General features: G+C 58.1%; 1 protein-coding gene across 1 annotated transcript; it reads left to right on the top strand.

Moving 5' to 3' along the window:
• Positions 1-3804: 3804 nt before the first annotated feature.
• Positions 3805-9072, top strand: TMEM18 (transmembrane protein 18). The gene is made up of 5 exons (XM_003125401.6): positions 3805-3922; positions 4779-4899; positions 5595-5649; positions 6675-6768; positions 6850-9072. Exons 1-5 carry the CDS (start codon positions 3866-3868, stop codon positions 6931-6933), a joined length of 411 nt encoding a protein of 136 aa, XP_003125449.1. The 5' UTR covers positions 3805-3865; the 3' UTR covers positions 6934-9072.
• The last annotated feature ends 13197 nt before the right edge of the window (positions 9073-22269 follow it).

Below are 22269 nucleotides of genomic sequence, written 5' to 3' on the forward strand. Positions count from 1 at the left end.
CACCACCCTGAAGCCAGGCGCCCCAGGCCCTGCTCAGCTCTGGCCTTAGGACACCCGGCAAGTCTCCGGGTCACACGGCGCCTTTTGCTGAACGATCGGTTCTCTTCTAGATGAGAGAAGCACGAATGCAGAGTAAGTGAGGCACAGAGGACCGGACCTTTCCCACAGCTCCCCTTGGGCAGAGTCTCGAAAGGCGAACAAGCTGTGGGACAGGACAGCATCTCAGGAAGCTCAGGAGAGGGAACAAGCCGGCCGCCCGTGGGGGACGCTGCCCTCCTGGCTCCACGATTAACGGACGTCACCTCCCGTCGCCCTTGAAAACTTCCACGGCAGAATCTTCCTGGTTGGTTTGGGGACCCTGAGCCCGCCTCCTCCCCAGAGTGTCGGCTTCTGACCAGAGCAACTGCCTCCGTTTCTACCAACACTTGTCTCCTGAGCACGGTTTTCGAGGGCCGAGGCCGGCAGCACAGGGGTTAGGTCCTGGGCAGGGGGCCCTGTCACTTCCTCCCTGAGATGGGGCCCCTCAGCCCTACAGCCCACTGCCCACCGAGGTCTCCTGTCTCCCACCCGCCGCGGTCAGAAGCCGGGCACACTCCCCGAGCAGCAGCCCTGGTTCCGGCAGCGCCCGTTACCCCGCAGCTGTGGGTCGGTGTGCCCTAACCCTGGGGTCTTTGCAGACGTGATCAGGTTAGGACGAGTCTCTACTGGAGGACGGTGGGCCCTGACCTGGGTGCCCTGATGGGAGAGAAGACGAGGGCACAGGTGACAACAGAATGGGCAGCTGCAAGGGGCAGGAGGGACCCTGCCCTCCTCTTTCAGAGTGGTTTTGCTCTCTGCTGTGTGGCCCCCAGCCTGGTGTGGTCAGTCCGCCCAGGACACAAGGCGGTGCTGGCTGCGAGGCAGGTTAGGTTCCAGGAAGCCGCCCTGAGACTCCCCCACCCCCACTTGGTCTGGAGGTGCCCGCATTGGGAGGTGCCACTCCCTGCTGCTGGTCAGTCTGTGGCTGCCAGGCCTCACTCCTTGGCCCTTCCCACACCACCTGCTGGGCCGGAAACCCCCCTTACCAGCTGGAGCTGCCTTGCAAAGGGCAAAGCAAATGTCTTTGTCCTCATTGGGCGTCTGCTCTGATGGCGTCCGCCCCAGCCTCTGCCTTAGTGGGACCCACGTCAGTGCCACCTGTGGAGGCCAAAACCCACCTGACTGAGCCCAGGTCAGCAAACCACCACGGTGGAAGCACCTGCCTGACCCACAAAGAAGCCCTCTGCCTGGAGGACCCTGAAGCCACAATCGAGACACACGACTTAAACCCTAAAACTTCATTTAAAAAATGTATGTGTCCAGGCAATGCACAAAATGTCGTGTTTGAGAAAAATTAGTAAGTATACCTGTCTCCTGTGCCCAAGATAGAAAACAAATCATAAGAGTGTACCGAGGTCAGGAGACACTAAGAGAGTACTGAAACTATAGAGTGAAGACGAGATACTAATTTGTTGACTTTACAAAACTTTTATTATCCGTAATTATGGACTTACAAGTACATTTTCTTAATGTCATTTATTTCTTTTTTTGGCTGCTCTCTGCCCCGGCCCCAGAGCTCACAAGCCAGGGATCAGCTCTGATCCATAGTTGTGACCTAAGCCACAGCTGCAACAGCGCTGGATCCCCAACCCACTGTGCTGGGCCAGGGATCGAACCTGTGTCCCAGTGCTCCAGAGATGCTGCCGCCAATCCCTGCACCGCAGTGGCAACGCCACAAGCACATTTTTAAATCACTGTACTTTTTAAAAGGCAATCTATGGGGGGAAAGAATCAAAAATAACAGATATGGCTACTCCATTATGCTCAGAAAAAAGTATTTCTCTAACTAAGGTGATGTAAACTAAAAACTCGATTCAGGAACGATGACTATACGAAAACCATTTGCTGTAAACAGCTTCACCTAATTCAGGTTTTGAAAGCTGGCTGTGTCTGTGGTGTGAAGCCCGCTTGTGGGAGAGCAAGGTCCCGCCCGACAGAGCCCGCTTGTCCGGGGAGCCGTGGCCCAGGGGTACGGGTGAAGGGCGCTGGAGAGACCTCCGCCCCGGAAGCCAGACCGGTGGACCTGCAGACTCACTGGTGTGGAGCCTCAGGAAAACTCCCCTGCAGCAAGGAAAAGAAACCCTGGTGCGGCTCTCACGCATCCGGGTTCAGTTCTGGCTTGATCCTGCCATTCAGGGAGGCTCACCTTCTCCCTCCCTCCCGCCACGTTGCAGGTGCCAAGTACCCTCAAACTGTCAAGGGGCTGCAGTCCTTTCCCGCAACCTTCCTCCAGCTCCACCCAGAGACCAGGGGCTCGCTTGGAGCTCCCGTCAGTCTGCATGGGAGACATGCCATGTGCTGATTCCATTTCAAAGCGTTTTTAATTGACAGAGGATTCAGGACTCCCCAATTAGTGTGACAATTAGGAATAGGAACCTCATTTAAGACGGAGGCTGGAGGAGTTCCTGCCCTGGCTCAGGGGCTAACCAACTGATTAGTATCCATGAGGACTCGGGTTCAAACCCTGGCACCGCTCAGTGGGTTAAAGATCCGGCATTGCCCAGTCATGAGCGTGGTGTAGGTCACAGAGGCGGCTGGGGTCCCACGTTGCTGTGGCTGTGGTGTAGGCCCGCTAGCCTGGGAATTGCCATGCGCAGCAGGCACTGCCCTAAAAAGGGAAAAAAGATGGAGGCTGGAGGCGGAAGCTGGAGCCCTCAGGGAAGTACCTCTCAGCCCCTCCGCAGACCAGCCAGGGAGGGAAGATTCCGCGGTGGCAACAGCTCAGCCAAGGGGAGACCACTGCTGCTCAGCCAATGAGAAGCCACCGTCATCCAGCCAATTGGAACCCTCCCCACCACTCTCGCTTTCCTCCCATGGACCTTCTTGGAAGCAGCCCTTCTCACTTCCTCTGTTTGCCCCACGTGGTTATACTCTCGTCAAACTGTACGTCCCAAATTGCCATTCCTTTCTACTCCTGAATAAAGCCCTTTTGCTGGTAAAATAACTATGTTTAAGGTACGGTGAGCTAGAGGCAACCAGCACCCACTTAGAAGCCAGAACACTGTCCGCGCGGTCCGACTCCATCCTCCAGCCTGCGGGTCACTGGTCCCAGTGTTCCCTAGGATCCAGCTCACTGCCTCCTTGGGTTCCTAAGGGTGCAGGCCTGTCCGGCCTCTGCTCTCCGGAGTCCAGGCCACTGCGCCCCGTGTCCCCCAGTCTCCGAAGCGATGCCCCGCCCCACAGTCGTAGGAGCGGCCAGCGAAGGGAGGAGCGGGAGGAGGCAGGGGTGCCCACTAGCCCCAGTCCTACGTGTTATCTGTGGAAAGGCGAACTGGAGGCGCCCTCGCCCCCCGCCAGGCGGCAAGACAACCCTGGAGCCTGCTTTTTTGCTTTCTAGAGCCGCACCCGAGGCACATGGCGGTCCCCAGGCTGGGGGTCGAAGGGTCCAACCGGAGCTACAGCCGCCGGCCTACACCACAGCCACGCCAGACCCCAGCGTATCTGCGACCTACACCACAGCTCACAGCAAGGCCAGAGCCTTCACCCAGGTTTCGCAACCTCACGTTCTCCCGTCGTATTCGTTTTCACTGTGCCAAGATGGGAAATGCCCGGAGCCTACTTTTTTCAGTTTTTCTAACGCCACGAAATGCCGCGAGATTTCGAGCAGGCACCAAGCACTAGAGATATCGCGAGACAGCAGCGTGCCACCGCCCCCCCGCTTCCGGATACAGCAGACCTCGCGACAAGTGGAGCTGTCGCGAGAGGATGCCAGCGGTCTTCCTCGTCCTATCCGGGCGGGGCGGGGAAGACGAAAAGCTCTTGGTGAGGCTGGGCCTTTCTGGGGACGATGCCGTCCGCATTCTCAGTGAGCTCGTTCCCCGTCAGCATCCCCGCCGTGATCATGGTAACTCGCTGCCCGCTTTGCTGGCTGTTCGACCGCTGGCGGCTGGGCCGATCGGAACGTCCCAGCCTCCGCTCGGAACGCTGGCGGCGCCTGAAAGGGCGTGTGGGGGCGGGGCCTGGGCGCGGGGGTCCTGGCAGGGGCGGGGCCTGGGCTCAGAGGGGGCGGGGCGGCCTGAGCGGTGGGCGGGGCCTGGGGTCTTCCCGCAGCGATCCTGGGGGCAGGGATGGAGCAGTGGGAGGTGGGCCGTCCTGGGCGTGGGTGGGAGGTTCGCGTGGGGCGGACTGGCTGTGGGCAAATGACTGGGTATGGGCTGTTCCCCCCAGCCCCCGTGATCTGAGCTTCGGGGGGGTGTCTGAGTTTGGGGGTGCGGACAAGCCCACTTAGAGGGATGAACAGATTTGAGGTCGCAGCAGTATTCAGAGGGCTGGGTCCGTAGGGAAAAAAACCCAAGAAGAACACAACTTGCAAGTTAGGGTAGCCCAGCTTTTCCACGGCCTCGAGTACAAGTCTGAGCTGCTGGAAATGCGGCTTTAACGATGGGGGGACCGAGTGCAGCCCTGAGCCAGGCCTCACCTTCCTCCTCTCCCCCAGGAGGGTGGCCCTTAGGTTCTCCCAGCTCGAAATGAGGTTTTGTTTAACAAACAGTGAAGCAAGCCTGCAGTCCTCTCTGTGGACGGTCAGCCAGACACTGCCAGGGACAGTCCTTGGACAGTGCAGTGAGGGTTCCTGTCCCCCCTCCCCATGTTCCCTGTGTTCCGGGTGGCCTGGCAGGCCTTGGGGTCATGCTCAGGAGATGTGTGTGAAGCCTGGCCTCGGTGTGAGTGGCTCTGACGAGTTTCTGACGTGTGTCCTGCAGCAGACAGACTGGACGGAGCCGTGGCTGGTCGGGCTGGTCATCTTCCACGTACTCTGCCTGCTGCTCACCTGCTTCTCATCCCGGAGGTATAAGCTACAGGTCGGGCACTTCCTGTGTCTGGGTGAGTAGGACCAGCAGCGATTCTGTGGCTCAGGTTGCTGTGTGATAGACAGTGTGCCTATTCTCTCGTAGCCTCCTGCTGTGTGAATACATTTGTAAGGCTTCCAGCTGTGCCTGTCCTGGCGGGAAGTGCCAACCAGGAAGCAAAGTTCTGGGCATAAAATGACGTGGTGCCCAAGTCAGTTTTAAAGATAATGAGAAGGAGCAGAGTTGTGTGGCATCCCCACGGAGAAGGAGTGGAGGCTGCAGGTGGCAGTCGTCCACCACCTCCGGTCCCTGTGCAGCTCTTGGCCTCCTGCCCTGGTCCCCACCCCAGCCCGTACCACCAGGGAGGGCCACCCAGGGGCTGGGCTGTTCCTGCTGCTCCTGTTATCCTCAGGCCAGATCCCCCCCCCCCCCCGCCCCCGTCTTTGCCACCAGCGCAAGTCTGAGGGGCCAGGCAGGGGACCCCAGCCCTTGCCCCAGGGCCCTCGGGTCCCACCACTGGCCTTGCCAGCTGACCTGTGACCAGGTGGGGCAGGCCGGCCTGCTCTGGTGTCTGGCCGGAAGCTCCTGCCGAGGGTGTGCCCAGCGGACTGACCATCAGACTCCGTGTTCGCCTGGGTTTCCCTTCGAGTGGCTGCCTTCTGTCAGCGACAACAGGAACAGGTCTCAGCAGATCCCTCTGTGCTGTAGCTGTCGCTTCTTTCCTCTCAGTGACGCTGGTCTACTGCGCCGAGTACATCAATGAGGTTGCGGCCATGAACTGGAGGTGAGAACCAGCGCCCCGCCCGCCCGCCCGCACCCCAGGCTCCTTCCCGGCGGGGAGCTCAGCACCCCATCTTCTCCGGCGCCCCCGACACGTCCTCGCTGTCCAGGACACCAGCGCACGCCTGTCTCCCTGGCCGCTCCCTCCTCGCCTCTGTGTCCTTCCTGCTGCAGCCTCTGCCGGGGTGACCCACTCCGTGTCCCGTGTCCCGTCCCCACGAAACGTCCGCCCTCCCCACCCCACCCCCTGCAAACTGTCCCCAGCTGCCTGCTCTGTGGGGGCAGCTGCTTCTCCTGGCCTCTTAGGGCAGAGACCCCGCAGTCAGGCAGGGGTCCTTGGGGACGGCGGAGGGGGGCTTTGAAACCATCAGTGAGGGGAGCACCCCCCCCCAGGTCTCCTGACTGCCTCCCAAGGAGCGTCTGACCCCAGGGGTCACGGAGCAGAGTTCTGGCCCCCGGCGCTCAGCCCCCCGGCTGCAGGCCCCTACTGGGGGGTCGGGGGCCCTCCCTCCTCCACAGGCAGACCCCTCCCTCCCCCCCAACGATTTCCTCGGAGCCCCAGCCTCCCAGGCTGCCTCGGACCCGATAGGCAGCGCCTGTTCCCTGTGACCCCCGAGCCCTGGCGGAGCGGGAGAAGGTCATATCCTCGACTGGGTCACTGGCTGGTGACGTGAGGCCTGTGTCCTGCCCCCGCCCGGCCACACGGGTCCCCCCCGCCTGCTCCGGGGCGGGGGCCTGAGCTCGCAGAGGCGGCCACCCACCCTGTCCTGCTTCCCAGGAAGGCCTGCAGAGCCTGCCCTACAGGGTTGAGGAGGCCGCCGGCTCACGCAGCGGTCTCTGCCCCCACCTCGCCTTCCTGTGTGGAGGTGCCTGCCGGTCCCTGCATGTCCTCTGTCCCCAGGTGCCTGTGGCCTCGGGCCTGGGTCCTGGTGGGAGGACCCGCCTCGCTGAGGGGCGACGCCGTGAGCAGGGGCCGTCGCAAGGGCCGCTGGGCTGCGCCAGGTAACCGCCAGACCCTTCTGCGCGCAGGTCCTTCTCAAAGTACCAGTATTTCGACTCGAGGGGGATGTTCGTGTCCCTGGTCTTCTCGGCACCGCTGCTGCTCAACGCCCTGGCCATCGTGGTACGTGCACCTGCCCCAGCTCCCTCCTGCTGCCACGGCCTGGTCCCGGCTCTGAGCGCCTCCCCGCGCGGCTCTTTCTAGATCCTGTGGGTGCGCAAGACGCTGGCGGTGATGAGCGACCTGAGGACCTTACAGCAGCGCCGGGGGCGGCCGAAGCAGCAGTGACGGCTCTGCCCCCGGCTGGCGCCTGGGCATCCAGACCCGCCCCGCGTCCCGAGACGCTTGGGCTGGCTTTGAAGGGCGCTCGCCCGGCCTGGGTCCACCCAGAAGGTCTGAGTCTCCCTAGTTAAACTGTAAACGGAGCCCCTGCAGTCAAGCCTGAGCTCGGGACACCCTGTCTGTCCATGTGGGAGGGTTGAGGGGTGGACAGCGCCATCCACGCGTGGGCACCCCCATTGGCCCCTGTCACCCCCACCCTCCCCGTCAGCCCCCTGTCACCTCTATCACTCCCCCATCACCCCTGTCACCCCCATGCTCCCCGTCAGCCCCCTGTCACGGTCACCCCTGTCACCCCTGTCACTGCCATCACCCTGGTCTGGCCTTCGTGGCGACGGCCTCTCCAGGCAGGGCTGCCGCTGGACAGGGCAGGAGGGGCCGCCTGGCCTCTGTGCAGTTGGAGGCGTCACGGCGCCGGCGGAGGCCGGAGTCGGGATCTTCAGAGGCGGCAGCCGCGCGAGCCCCTTGAGTTGTGCTTCAGGAAGGAACGTCGCCATTAAAACAGTCAGCAGCTGCCTGGTTCAACTAAGAGGTTTTATGGCAAATACCGAGACGGGTTCTGTCCCTTGGTTCCTGCCTCTTACATTCTGCTCGGGGACATGCCACCGCCTCTTCTGTTGGAGCAGGTGCGCTGATTCGGTGTCACGGCCGCGCTGCGGACTAGACCTGCAGCTGGAGGGTGGGGGCCGCATGTCTAAACTCAGCGTTTGAGAAAGAGGAGGCGGTTGGCTCCTGATGGGGTTTGAAAAAATAGCTTGCGAGCCTTCCTGCTGTGACTCAAAGGGATCAGCGGCATCTCTGCAGCGCTGGGCGCGGGTTTGATCCCTGGCCGGGTGCAGTGGGTTAAGGCTCTGACAGGGCTGCAGCTGCAGTGTAGGTCACGCTGGGACGTGGCTCTGATCCTGGCCCAGGAAAGCCATGTGCCATGGGGTGGCCTGAAAAAAAGAGAGGAAGTAGTTTATGAATAGTTGTCTTAATTTTAAGAAGATGTTTTCCCTTAAATGAAGTATATTTTTCAAATTTCAAAAGAAAAAAAATTGGTCACGTGAAAGCATTATATTTAGTGGTTCAGAGGGTAACACTGCTGGATGATGGGATTAAATCTTGAAATCCAGACGTAAAGACAGCTGTAAACTCTTAGCAGAGAAATTATTTCCTTAATTTTGACGTTGGTTTTAGAACCGAGTCGATAGAACTTCCTAGATCAATCTCTTGGAGCTTTTAACCTCACATCCTTTCTTGATGTGAACGTCTGTACTGAACATTGAAAAAATTGACTCAGCAACAGCATGTCACGTGAAATCCAGTTTTAGATGTCTTGCACCTGATGACATCCTGAGGGTGCGTTGCTGAAAGTGACCAGTTCAGGGTGTTCCTTGGTGTCCTGGCTTCAGAAGAGTCGCCTGCATCTGAGCAGCTCCCGGGAGCCCACAGCGGCAGGGGCTGCGGGCGGGGTCGAGTGTCCCCTCCAGCGCCGGCCTGGGGCCAGGGGACAGAAGTGCCCGTGGCAACGTCCTGCCCTTGCCCTCGGCCCCTCGGAGCCCAGGGAGTGCAGGCATTTCCACCATCCGGAGCCACTCCTGTCAGCGCGAGACTGTGACTGGCTCTCAGCTGTCCTGTGAAGACCGGGTAATGACATCGTCATTGGCCTGGATGTGGGGTCAGACGTCCCGTCGAAAAACACGACGTAGGGCCTTTTTGTTCACTGGTGTGTGTAAGTTTTGGGGAATCGTTGTGTTTTATTTTCACAAACACAACCTGTTTTTAAAACTTTTAGTAGGTTTCTCTCCAGTGGCTTAAAGGGCAGTGTTTACGAACACCAGGCGTCCTCATGCTTGGGACACACTCCAAGCCGTCGCTGTCCCAGCACTTCAGGTCACCTCAAGTGTGGGGACTGTGGCCCTTTCGGGGCATGGGGGTGCTGCTGGGGCTTGGGGCCTCCAGGCGGGTGGAAGGGCAGCCTGTGTCTGTCATCTGCGGACGAGAAGACGAGAGACACGCGTGGTCAAGGCGCATTTAGCCCGTTCCAGACCTGCGACCTTCAGTTTGTCAGTTGCTGTGTAATAAAGTCTTATTTTATTTCAAGTATCTCCAGGAACCTGGAGTGTTTTTTTTTCTCCACAACTGTACATGGTTTTGACTCTGCAGATGGAAGCGGGGGCTCCCAGAGCTGGTGGGCTTGCCTTGGTCCAGTGTCCAATGCTGGGCTTTCCAAGCTGGGAAGGTCCGTTTCCTTAGTGTCAGCAGAAGGATGTCGCACAGGCCCAGGTACCCGCCCGTCAAAGAAGCATGGATCAGGTCACGGTGACAGGCACTGCTCGCTCTCCCCTTTCCTGTCCTCGCCTTGCTGTGTCCCTGCAACTGCCCGCCCCCCCGGCTCTTCTCAGCCCGCAGAGGGAGGTGTGGGGCTGAAACGTGACGGCGCTCCGGTCACCATAGCTGCCCAGGGCCCGTTGCCGGTTGTGGGGGCCGCGTGGTAAGGGTCTCTGGTCTCCGGCAGCCTTTGGTCCCTGGACCCGATGCTCTGAATTTCACCCCGTGTCTCCTGAGGCTCTTTCTTCAGGTTGTGAGGAGTCCCAGCACCGCTAGAAATCCCAGCACCCACAGGCCAGGTCCGGGCCGCCCTGGGGGAGGGGAACCGGGCCGGAGTCACCCACGGCCTCACAGCCGCACTGAGGGCCCCCCGGCCCGGCTCCCGGGGTCTCTCCGGAGCTTCCGCCGTGGGCTGCTTTGCTGTGTCTTAGTCTCGCTGCGGCTGCAGCAGAAGGAAATCGTCAAACGTCCACTCGCCGCCCATTTCTTCTCTGAAAGTCACTTTCTGTGGGTGTTTTTCCAGCCCTTTTATCCTGGCTGTGTTTCAGGACAGAACATACGTTTCAACGACCGCCGAGTAGCCAAGGCCTGCGGGTGTAAAGCTGGTTTCCTGAGCGGATTCGGGATGTTGGCCAAGCAGAGCTGTGGTCACACTTACCAACCGCACGGGAAGCCGCCCCTTGGGAGCCGGCCCCCGCCCGTCCGTTACCGACTGGGAACAAGTTCCAACAAGGGAAATGAAGTCAAAACACACGAACGTTTGATGGCAGTTGATGACAGTAAATCAGTGTTGGGAGAGCGGGCGCCGGCATCAGGGCCCTGAATCCGTCGAGAGCCGCAGGAAAGATGCTTTAGGGGGAGTTCCCTGGGGGTCTAGTGGTTAGGACTCGGGGCCGTCACCGCTGCGGCCCAGGTTCATTCCGTCTTCCAGGAACTGAGCCATTGCCTGTGTTGGCCAAAAAGAAAAAGTTAAAAAAAAAAAAAACCCTTTGAATTAATACTAGTAAAATTTTCATCTCATTGTTTTAACTTGCATCTCCTTGGTTTCCAGTGAGGCGTAACGTTTTTCAAATGATTATTGGCATTTTGCATTTTTGTGAATAATCTACATACTTTATTCTTTTTTTGTCTTTTTTTTTTTTTTTTTTTTTGCCATTTCTTGGGCCGCTCCTGCGGCATATGGAGGTTCCCGGGCTAGGGGTCGAATCGGAGCTGTAGCTTCCAGCCTTCGCCAGAGCCACAGCAACGCAGGATCCGAGCCACGTCTGTGACCTACACCACAGCTCACGGCAACGCCGGAACCTTGACCCACTGAGCAAGGGCAGGGATCGAACCCGCAACCTCATGGTTCCTAGTCGGATTCGTTAACCACTGCGCCACGACGGGAACTCCTATTCTTTTTTATTGTAATACTGCGTCTAAAGTATATTTCTAACTCAATATATCAAGATCAATAACGCACGTGAGGCACACTGGTCCAGTTCGCAGGTTGATTTTGACCTTGGTGAAGCGTTTAGAACTTTAAAAAATTCTTGTGTTTTATGTAGTTACTATCAAGCCCAGGAGGGTCTGGGCTGTCACCTTCACCGCCAGCTGACAGGGGCGCTGCGGTGGCACGAGGGAGGGCAGAGGGCGGCCGCCGGGTGAGCGCAGTTGGTTCCCACTGGTCACAGACCTGCGGTCGTCTTTGCCGTTCCGCGTCTTTGCTCCCAGAGCTGTGGCTGATGTTTGGGGTTTGTTTCCTTTGCTACACCAGCTGCATCAGGTGCCCTGAGAGCACCGGCTTCTCCGACCCCACATCTGCATCCTTGTGCACGCGCTTTGGGGTGAGAAATGTCCGCAGGGAACCGTGAATGGAGCTGTCGGAGCCAGTGTCTCCCTGAAGGGTTTGCTTGCTGAGAAGTGTGGTGCAAACCACGGCAAATAGAAGTGACCACCACGAAACTACCCAAGACAGGCTTTCTGCTCTTTAATTTCTGCTCTGCCAGTAGCTACTGATGTCACAATTATTAAGCCAAAATACCAAATTCGGTTTATGAGGAAACCGTTTTGAGTGAAGACACGTGCATTTGATAGTAAAGCTTGCAAAGTTAAGAAACAGTAAATTCAGACACTTTATTTTTTTTAATTTTATGGCTGCTCCCTGGAAGTTCCTGGGTCCGGGACCGAATCCGAGCCAGAGCTGTGACTTAAGCCACACCCGTGGCAATACTGGGCGCATGGCACTGAGCTGGGGATTGAACCTGAACTGCCCCTCTGGGTGACTTGGGCCACTGCAGTTGGATTCTGAAGCCACTGCACCACAGTGGGAACTCCCAGTTTATATTTTGACAATGCAAAAGTTTATCCAAGAATCTCTCAAAACATACTTAGTGTATGATACAAAGATTTAAAATGTTGAACCAGGAGTTCCCATTGTGGCTCAGCAGTAGCAAACCTGATTAGTATCCATGAGGTTCGATCCCTGGCCTCGCTCAGTGCATTAAGGATCTGGTGTTGCTGTGAGCTGTGGTGTAGGTTGCAGACACGGCTCAGATCCCACACTGTGGGATGTAGGCCAGTGGCTGCAGCTCTGATTCAACCTCTAGCCTGGGAGCCTCCATATGCCGCCTGTGCAGCCCTTAAAAGAAGAATAAATAAATTAAAATGTTAAACCACATTTAGTAGAAGCCTGTGGGGTGTGCTCCCCTCTGCAGCACATTCATCAGCTTCTGTCACCCCCTCCCTCTGTGTCACCGACCCCCTGCTCTGGGGCTGGGTGGGTGACCAGGGTGTATTCCCCCACCACGGGCGTGCATGTGACAGTACAGAGCGCCCACTGTTTGCTCTGGACTCGTCTGGAGCGGGATACGGCGATGGTTAAAACTAGCAGGTCCCGGGGAGGGGCCTCCTGGGCGGGGGTCTCGCCCCCAGAGGGGCCCTCAGAGGTGCTCTTCTCCGCAGGACCCTGTCCCCCACACAAGGCCTGGCCTGTGTCCTGGGGATTTGCTCAGGAAAGCGCTGGGCACAGGGCACCCCTCGTACCCAGGGTACCCTTGGCCTCAGGTGCTAGTTTTGACTCCTGGCTCTGCCCTCGCTGGGGGTGTGACACCAGCGCGGCTGGAGGCTCCTGAATTTGTTCCCTTGGGGGAGGTGTGTTGCGTCTGCCTTACGTATTTGACAAGGTCACTGAGGCTCCAAAGATGCCGCGGGTGTGGACTGCCCCACGCTGCTCTCACCAGGCAAGGGTAATACCGTGTTTGTCTGAGCATCAGAATCTCCTGGAGCCGCGGGGCACTTGTCTGCTCACAGCCAGCAGGATGCACGCGGGTAACCAAGAGGCGCCCCCGGCTCGGGCCCCGGCCCCCTCCCTGTGCAGGTCCTGCTTCCTCGGAGTCCAGGGCTCACACCTCCCGCCCCTGCGCTGCTCTTTCCTTTTCCAGCCTCTGCGCGTTCACACCCGCGGCCGCCAGGGGGCGCCGCGGCGGCGCGTCCAGGGCCCCGGTCAGGGCGGGGACTGCGTGGGACCTGCTGTCCTGCGCAGAGGGGACCGGCCGGGACCGACGGCGTGCGTCCCTCTCACTCGAACTCGCTTAACAGCGTCCGGGTGTCCCAGAGGCGCACAGGGCGTCTGGAGAGCAGGGCCCAGCCTCCTGGTGCGCCCCGTCTAGGAGCGCATTTGTCTGTTAACTGTGGTCTGGGTTCAAGGATGCTTTGTAGACAGATTACGCTGAGTGGTGCTTCCGTGGGACCAGCCTGCTGTCTGCTTGAACCTCGGCAGCTGTTCACGTGTTCTGACCGGCCTTGGATGGCTCTGCAACGGCCGGTGACACGATGACCGCGTGTCAGCGCTGCACGCAGGGACAAGTGATGACACACCAGGAGCCGGTCCTCTGAAAACAGCCGTACCTGGGAGCAGCGGGGTGGCTTGCAGTGCTGGGTCCCAAGAGTTTCTTTTTAAACGTGTTCCAGCAAAGAAATGCTTCTGTTTGCACAGTGAACATTTAAGTTTACATTTCAAAGTGTGGTTTTTGGTCTGGAGATGCCAACACTTTTTCTAGTTTTTCTGCAATAAAACTAGGCTAATAATTGGAACTGCGTGTGTGAGGCTTTGAAGCAGCAGCACAGGGAAGGCAGAGGAGGGGCTGCGGGAGACCCCACCTGAGCGGTGACGGGTCAAACTAAATTACTGTTGCAGCAAAGGAGAGGAGCAGAGGGCCCCTGTAGCGGTCTCACCCTCCGGGGCAGCAGGGGGCCCCCACGCCCCCATCTCAGACGCCAAAGAGACTCCAGCTTTCACAGCAGTCACAGGCCAGTTGACTTATGACCAAAGCTGAAGGAGAAAATATGGTCTGGAACTTTCCCAAGATTCAACCTCAAAAAAACAGTAAGGTAAAAGTTGGTTTGGTTATTGGTGTCACAACAAAATGGCTAGAAATTCGGAGTTTCCCTGTACACTGATGCAGGTAGCAACTGAAACTGCAATTTTAAGAGAAAATGTTTTCCCATGAGAACACATGAAAGGGTGGCTTGTTTTGGCTTCTTTTCATTTATTGCTTTGCTTGTGTGTGTTTCCCTGTTTCAGGGTCTTTGTTGAAAACACCACCGTTTAGAAGGAGACGCCAGCCACCTTCTCTTATTCCTTAGGTGGCTGGTGTGTCTTGGAAGACAGCCTGTCCTTTCTGGAAGCTCTTTCCTTGTGCCCTGCGACGCCCAGCATGTCGCCCCACTGTGCCCCCCCCCTTCAGGACCATCCGGAGGGGACCCACAGCAAGCTCTGCTCCGGGGCGGGGGGGCTGAGTGACGGAAAATCCAACGCATTTGCCATGAGCCGGAGGAGGCAGAGGTGGGGACAAAAATGCAGAGCAAGCATTTCCGTGCCCCCTGCCGGGTTTAACGAGGCCTGGCCCTGGACGAGGTGCCTGGGCTGCATGGCCCTCAGCACGGGACCCTGGGGTCTCAGACACCCGCAGAGCTCGGGGGCACCGCTCTGCCCTGTCCCCAGAGCTGCCAGTGCCGGGCCAGACCCCTTGCACCTCGCAGCCTGTTTGCCGTCACCGGGGGTGCCCTGGCTCCAGGTGTCTTCTGTGCTGTCACAACTAGACCCCCACCAGGCCCTGTCCCCCCCACCCCCAGACCCTCCACTGTCCTGCCTGGCCCCCTGCTTTGTCCTAGGTCGGTGCCCCAGGAGGCGGCGCCCCAGGAAGGGTTTGCCCCGTGTCCCGAGCCACTGCCAGCAAGGGGCTACGATCCCTCTCCCGAGGGTGCAGCTGCTGGAGATCACCTTCTCCCAGTTACAGGCTTTTCTCCCCCCCCACCCCCCTGCAGGTGTTTCCAGGCTGAGGCCCCACCCTCATGTGTGATGCACTTGACCCTGAAACCTTGGCCATGCGAGTCCTCCACTGCGACCAACCCTCCGACGTTCAGTTTCTCTCCAAGCCAAGCATCCAGGGTGAGGCAGCGGGGAACAGGGCGGGCCGAGGTGGAGCGGAAACATTAGCAGATTTGAGCCTTGAGGGCGTCCTGGGGGACTGCGGTGCCATTCTGCGGGCAGTGAGGTCACCCAGCCATGACACAGCTCAGCTCACACACAGCTCTGTCTTTATTGTAGCAGTTGTGCAGAGTTTCGCTGGGAGATAACAGGAAATAATTCAAGTTTTAGCAACTGTCTTAGTGCAACTGCTGAAAACAGTCCAGGTCTTGGAGGCTGAAATCACAGCCCTGCTGTGTCATCTGGGGCCCGGGTCTCCGCCTGGGTCTGGGGGGTGGGGGCCAGGCCATCCCTGGCCCCCCCCCCCCCCCCGCGCCCTGAGGGCTCACCTGGAGAGGGCAGGCCCACCCAGGCCATCTCCCCAGTCCGAGCCGTAGCTGGTCCCAAGAGCCATGGGCGGCCTGGGGAAGGGGCCTGGGGCCTCGGACCCCCTTTGACTGCAGAGGAGATCCTGCCAATGTATTTGGTTTGCTTTTTGGAAAATTAGGTGGTGGTTTCCTTGGAAATGTTTCTGATTTCAGGGTTTTTATGTGTCCTGGGTTTTAGGAGTGTAGCTGGCATTTTTAGTGCATTTCTGCCAAGTTCAACTTTGAAGAAAAAAATCCCACTGAAAGCCTTGGACGCCCTTTAGATCATGTATCTGCCTCAGAATGTTTCTTTTCTTGCAGGAAGCGGAAGACCCGGAGGATCCGGCTGAGGACTCCGTGGGGGGGGGGGGCTGCCCTGAGTCCTTAAGAAGGCGGACTGGCCAGAGGGGGGGTTGCTGAGGGGTCTTGGAGGGAGAAGTGGCCTCAGGAAAGAGGCCGGTGCGGGTCATTTCGCCCACGAGTCTGAGTGACCCCCACCAAGGGTGCCCGCGCCCCCTCCTGACACTAACTAAGGCGTCCCGAGCACTAAGGACGGGAGCGCCGTCCCCCACGTGGAGGGTGTGGTCGGTCTGACCCAGGGGACAGTCCCCGGAGGAGAAACGTGCAAAGCCTCACTTCCCGCTGTGCCAAGGGTGCCCGCTTTGGGGGGCGTGTGCCGTCCCGCCTCCCTTGGACGCCTTGCAGACGACCCTGGGGGCGCCCGGAGGGCCACCCGGGTCCCTGATCACCCCCAGGCTCCCTCCTGGGTTCTGAGCTGCTGCCTCACCCACGAGGAGCACGCCTGCGTTTCTGACGGCGCTTCCTCACTGTGCCTTCGTTTGGCACGAAATCCCTTGAAGGGACTCAAAGCCTTTCCTTCGGCAGGTGGAAGAAGTCTCACTGCCAAGGCTCGTGGGGAGGAGCGCAGGGTATGGGACGGGAGGGGGTCTCGGCCCCTGCGACCTTCCCTGCTGTTCTCATCCTGCTCAGTCCGAGTCCGCGGAGATTCCCGCAGGCTTAGCACACGGCAGATGCTGTTTGGACTGAGAAGGGTGTTGGGTACTCCGTTCAGCCCTGGTTTTCCGGAGGTGCTGACTGCCCGGTGCTTTGTTGGAAGCAATTTGAGAGGCGTGGAACCGGCACGTGGTCCCTTCGTACTGAAGGCAGAGGCCCTGAGAAGCTAAACCCTCTGCAGTCACAGGGCCGAAGTGTCACCGGGATTAAATCTGGACTCTGCATTACCATCTTTTTGCCCCCTTCCCAAGGCAGGGGGTGTGGGCGATTCCATCACACCCTCCTGGAAGGGAGGCAGGCCCGTAAGTGCAATTTGTCAAGTCCCTTTAAAAACCCGGGCCTGCTAAGCAGTCCATGTGGCATTAATTTGGAGCATCACGGCTCCGAGGCCCGCGCTGCCCAGCGCGGCCAACAACACCCCCCCCTCCGCCCCCCGTTTGCAAATATTTCAGAATCCATTCCAGAAAATCACTCCCCAGATCCTGGTACCACTGCTATCGATTTGATGGTCTCCACCCCAGTAAACGGAAGAGTTTGAATACTTAATAAGCTTCCTGCGATTTGGTATCGGACAAAGCAGTAACGGGGCTGGAAGCAGGCGCGTCTCCAAAGCGGCCGAGCTGGGAAAGCGCTTCGTGTGGCCTCCGCAATCTCCTCGGAGGGAGGTCGCGCCAGCGGCAGGGTCAGGAGCTGAGACGGGCTTAGCGCCGCCTCCCGGCCTGCAGGGGGTGTGCAGGACGCCGTGGGGCCTACGGGGCCGGGGTCCCGGGGTCCTGCCCAGGGCTCGCGCGGCCGTGATCTACTGGGGAGGCCCTCTTCCCTCCCAGTCCCCGGGTTGAGGGGGGCGGGTTGTCACAGTGACGCAAACCCAGCCCGTGGTCACGGGACTGAGTCACACTCACACCGAAATCGCCTGGTGCCTTCACTGCTCCTGCCCCCACGTGCGCAGCCCCTCAGGTTCGCAGGGGCTCTCGCAGCAGAGCTTCTTGGAGGCCCGGCTCCTCTGGGACCCACTCCGTGGACCCCGCAGGGACCAGGCGCAGGGAGGGCCGGCGGGTGGACCCAGCGCGCTCCCCGCTGATCTCAGGCAGCACCAGGCCAGCGGCTGCCAGGCACCCCAGCGCCAGCCGAGGCCGACTTTTCCAGATCTGCTGCAGTCCCGGGACTGGACATCCTAACGGGATGGCTTCCCTCCCCGGCCCCCCGCTGACCCCAGACCCTAGTGTCGCCGTGCCCAGTGCCCACTTTAGCTCCAGCTCTCAAGGCCCACGGAGCGGGCGCTTCTGTCTGGCGGTCCCTCCTCCCACTCCCCCTCCGTTCTCCGCTCGGAAGCCAGGGCCCCTGCGCGAAGCCGGGGAGCCCCTCACCCCGACATCCCCCGCTGGGCCAGTTTCGCGAGCTTGGGCGGTGCCAGAGGGCAGGGTGCCTTCCGGCCGGAGTGTCAGGCTGTGTGGGGCCGTGGGATGAGCCCTCCCTGCACCCCTCGTCTTTCCTCTTTGGGCAGATGTGCCTCTTGGGAGCGGCTCCCCCCTGAAATTCGCCCCGGTCACAGCCTGAAGGAGGCAGCAGGCCTGGCCCAGGGGAGGCACTGTGCTGGGCGCTGGACGGGTCCTGGAGGGCGGTGGGCCTCCCACCTGACACCCAGGGCAACGGGCCTGAGAGTGTGGCCAGGATGGAGCCAAGGCCCCACCATGGTGCTGCAGGCAGTGGGGACTGTCCCACTGCCCATGAGGGGCCTAAAGCTGGGCCACCGCTCCCAGGTGGCCTTGCCAAGACCCCGGGGCCCCCAAGCCCGGCAGAGAGCTGCCTGTGGGCCCACCCGAGCCCCAGCATCAGCCTGGGGAAGGGTGCCCACTGCCCTCGGCCCCCTGGGTCCCCCCGGCCTTGGAGAGGTTGCACCTCCTTCCGCTGGCTTCCCCGTCTCCGGGGCTCCTCCTGACTGGCTTTGGGTTCCGCAGTGTCAGTGATGTTTTTAGAGAACGTGCTGTCCCTCTGCTTGGAGAGAAGGTTCCTTCTTTTGAAGCCCAGTTGTCCCTGTCCCCGACGCTGGCGTCTTCCGAGCAAGGTCTTGGTGCTCAGGCCCAGGACCGTCTGCTCCCGTGTGGGTGGCCTGAGAGGCCGGCTTCCAGCCCCTGGGTCAGGCCCCGGCTGTGGGGTCACTTCCGAGCCTGTGACTGTTCCCTGCTCTGGAGGAACAAGCCCCAGGTGGGAAAGGCCTGTGTAGCAGGATGCCCAGTAGGGCCTCTGCCCCCTCGTCCTGGAGGAACTGATCCGGGCCAATGATAGCTGCAATGACTGGGGCCCACAGTCCAGCCGTCGCTGCAGCTGCAGCTGAGGTCCCACGGGCCCTGGACCCCGAGCACAGAGGGTGCGGTTACCCCCAGGACAGTAGGTCGTGCAGACACGGGCATCCATGGCCCCTGACCAGACGCCCTCTTGTCTCAGGGCTCCCGCAGGCCCCATAGCAACGCCCTGTACCCTGGTCTCCGGTGGCTTCTAGGCCATCAGCTCATATGTGGAGGAATGTGACAGTAAATAAGAGATTCCTTACGTGGCTGCCACAGCCCACCTGGCCGCCCCGTCACGACAGCACCCAGTTCTCAGCAGCTTAAATTATCAAAGTTTAAATTATGCTCCAGCCACAAGCGACTGTGCAGGTCAGAGACTTCTCCAGCTTGTCACTGTCACCTCCCTCCCCCCGGAGTTTCCTGTGGCTGGTGTGGCAGGAGGAGAGGACCTCGGATTTGACAGCCGGTTCTGGATCTCAGCCCCATTTGCTTTTCCGAGTTTTGGTAAAACACGCAGCCTCTCCGAGTGTCAGCTTCAGTTGGAAAAAGGGTTGACTGATGACCACCCACTGCATTTTGGCAAAAATTAGGGAAAATCGTGGAAACCATGTGTTAGTATTAAATGGTAGCTCATGTTATTTTCGTTTAACCACATTTTATGTTTTCTCTCTAACCAGACAATAATTTCCGTGAAGGTATGGACCAGATCATACAAAAAAAAAATCGAATAATAAAAAGTGTTGGCATTCCATCGTGGCTCAGCAGAAACGAATCTGACTAGCATCCATGAAGATGCAGGTTTGACTCCCGGCCTCGCTCGTGGGTTAAGGATCCTGCGTTGCTGTGGCTGTGGTGTAGGCCGGATGCTGCAGCTCCGATTAGACCCCTGGCCTGGGAACCTCCATATGCTGCGAATGTGGCCCTAAAAAGCAAAAAGACCAAAAAAGAAGAAAAGAAATTCTTCCAGTTTGTTTTCTGCATAGTTCTATAGAAGTGTGACATCTACAGGAAAAAAAAAAAAGAAAAAAAGAAAAAAAAAAACCCTACACTGTTTCACTGAGCTATAAATTCAGAAGGGTATTTTAGCAAAGGCAATGGCATGACAATTGGAAAAGTGATTTTCTTTCTACCAAGACAGATGTGCTTGGCACAAAGCCTGTATTTCGGGAATGCGAAACAACCAGGGCCCTGATTCCCATAAACAGTTGTGTGGTTTCTGAGAGGCCAAGGGCACACCCAAGCGTGTGTGTTACTTCAATCCCTGCAGGTGTGTCGTACTCAATTCATTAAAGGTGTGTGTTTCAGAGCCCTTTTGAAACTATGACCTCATGGATGCGAGCAAAGGGTTCCAGGAAGTATAACCTGCACAGTCCTCATCCCGCCTGGTCAGGAAAACTCAAGCATCACCTGCGGTTTCTGCAGGTCCCCTCGGAATTCTGCGTAGGAACAGCTCTCAGCTCATCCGTGACCACCTGCTTCTGAAGCACCTAGGCCCCCGCTCAGCGTGGAGTCCCGTTTTTTTTTTTTATTCTTTTTGTCAAATTTATATTAGAAAATGATACTACAGTTGCAGTTCGTGAATCGGTATGTAAAATATTCTGAATACTTAAATCTGGGTTATGTTTGGTTTTTCTGTTTTTTCCCTTTTTTCTTTTTGTCTTTTTAGGCATGTGGAGGGGCCCAGGCTAGGGGTCCAATTGGAGTTACAGCTGTTGGCCTCCACCATAGCCACAGCCACGCAGGATCTGAGTCGCATTGGTGACCTACACCGCAGCTCACAGCAACGCTGGATCCTCAATCCACTGATCGAGGCCAGGGATCAAACCTGCAACCTCATGGTTCCTAGTCGGATTCATTTCCCCTGCACCACAATGGGAACTCCTATGTTTGGTTTTTCTAAGGGATGAATTGGCAGGTGTCAACATAAAAAATATGCACCACTTAAAAGTTAAGAGTTAAGTTTTATTGGGGGCAAAATGGGGACTCTAGCCCCGGGGGCGGGGGGTGGCATCTCCGGAGCCCGAGGAACCGCTGCAGAGAGACCGCGGCGCGGGCAGGATGCGTGCGATGTGGGGAAGGGGAGGTCAGGCCACCAGCACACGCGGTGCAGGGGGTCGCTGCTGGTCACGAGGAGCTGACGCCACCGTGAAGGATGCCGATGCCTTCCTAGACTCGAGGAGATGCGAGAATTGGGCTCATCAGATCTTCTCCTGAAACTATCTAACATCTGAAGGCCTGTTCTGCCGGTTTCCCCCGAGCGCAGAGCCCTTGCTCCTGTCCCCACCCTGAGCCCCTTTCGGGGGTGTCGTGGGTCAGTAACTGCAGCGGCTCAGGACCCATCTGTGCAGAGCAGGAGCAAGTCTCCAGTGCACACGGGCAAAGCGGAGAATTTTGCTTTTGTCAACTTTACCTCTTTTTATTTTTAAAATTTCTTTGTCTTTCTGTCTTTTTAGGGCCGCACCCGTGGCATATGGAGTTTCCCAGGCTAGGGGTCGAATTGGAGATGCAGCTGCTGGCCCACACCACAGCCACAGCCATGTGGGATCCAAGCCACATCCGTGACCTGCACCACAGCTCACGGCAATGCCGGCTTCTTAACCCACTGAGTGAGGCCACATATTGAGCTTGAGTCCTCATGGATACCAGTCGGGGCGTTAACCGCTGAGCACGGTGGGAACCCCCAACTTTACTGTTTTAAAATTTTTTATTTTATTTTACTTTATTATGGCCATACCCGTGGCATATGGAAATTCCCAGGCCAGGGACTGAATCCAAGCCTGGAGGCAACCCTGGATCCTTTAACCCACTGCACGGGGCTGGGGATCGAACCTGCACCTTCGCAACAACCTGAGCTGCTGCAGTCGGATTCTTAACCCACTGCACCACAGCAGGAACTCCTCCAACTGAACTCTTTAGGAGACTGCTGAGAGCACGAGGAATTGCTCAGTGGCTTCTCTGCAAAAGGAAAAGGCAGTTATTCTAAGAAACCAGAATATGCCTCCTCTGTGCAGTGAACTTTTCTTCCGCATTTACAGGCTATAGCTCAGAGCTGTTCTTTGAATAAAAAAGCCTTAGTGTTTTTAAAAATTATAAGATGCAACCACTGTCGAGATTTGAAACACTTCTATTTTCACTGATCATTCACTCTCCTGTGAATTTGCTTTTGCATCAGCGCTACAAGCTCTAAGTCCGGGGGAGCTTTCCCTTCCTCACCAGCAGCGGTTTTTCTTTGCAGCACAGTTAATGCAAAGTCAAGCCATTCCTTCCAGTCCCTGCATTGTAATGAGTGGCATCCACCTGCTGGTCACAGGTCGCACTGGCTGCTCTCACAAACTACCTGCAGTTCTGCTGCCTTAATACCTGGGTGGGGGCGGGGGCCGGGGGTGGGGGTGGGGCTCTGCCCGGGCCTCTCATCTGAGAGGAGACACCTGCAGGTCTGTTGGTAGCTCTGGCGGGCCTGGACTTGGTGGTCTGTCTGCCTGCTTTCAGGCGCCAGAGTTGCCTGCCAGCCCCTGGCAGCAGGATGTCCCTGCTGCCTGCAGCGCCAAGCACAATATTGGACATAGACGTGCATCCTGGTGTCAGAGGCTCGGAGTGCGACACGCACTGTGTGTGCAAACATGGGTCAGCTGAGCCCGTGTTTTTCCTCTTGGCAAAATCCTATTTACAAAATACGTATGTGTTGATATATAGTATACAAATATACACGCATATGTAATGGTTAAAATTTCCCAGTTATCTTTGAAACGGCAAGGACCCGATGCAATACTGTGATACTGTGATTTACACTAAGAAATGTATGTTTGCTCAAAGTCCCAGCTCCTCAACCCTCAGAATTTCCTGCCACGAGAGC

This window comes from Sus scrofa, chromosome 3 (assembly GCF_054392235.1).
Source record: "Sus scrofa isolate SSC_HxYL_T2T_F1_AM1 chromosome 3, Sscrofa_HxYL_maternal_Yorkshire_Landrace_v2.0, whole genome shotgun sequence".
Classification (NCBI taxonomy): Eukaryota; Metazoa; Chordata; class Mammalia; order Artiodactyla; family Suidae; genus Sus; species Sus scrofa.

What these genes read in the sequence shown, in the direction of transcription:
- TMEM18 (XM_003125401.6), top strand. Translation starts at nt 3,866, where the DNA reads ATGCCGTCCGCATTCTCAGTGAGCTCGTTCCCCGTCAGCATCCCCGCC. An exon ending in GCATCCCCGCCGTGATCATG is followed by an intron (nt 3,923 to 4,778) that starts GTAACTCGCTGC and finishes TGTGTCCTGCAG; the next exon opens with CAGACAGACTGGACGGAGCC. An exon ending in GTTGCGGCCATGAACTGGAG is followed by an intron (nt 5,650 to 6,674) that starts GTGAGAACCAGC and finishes TTCTGCGCGCAG; the next exon opens with GTCCTTCTCAAAGTACCAGT.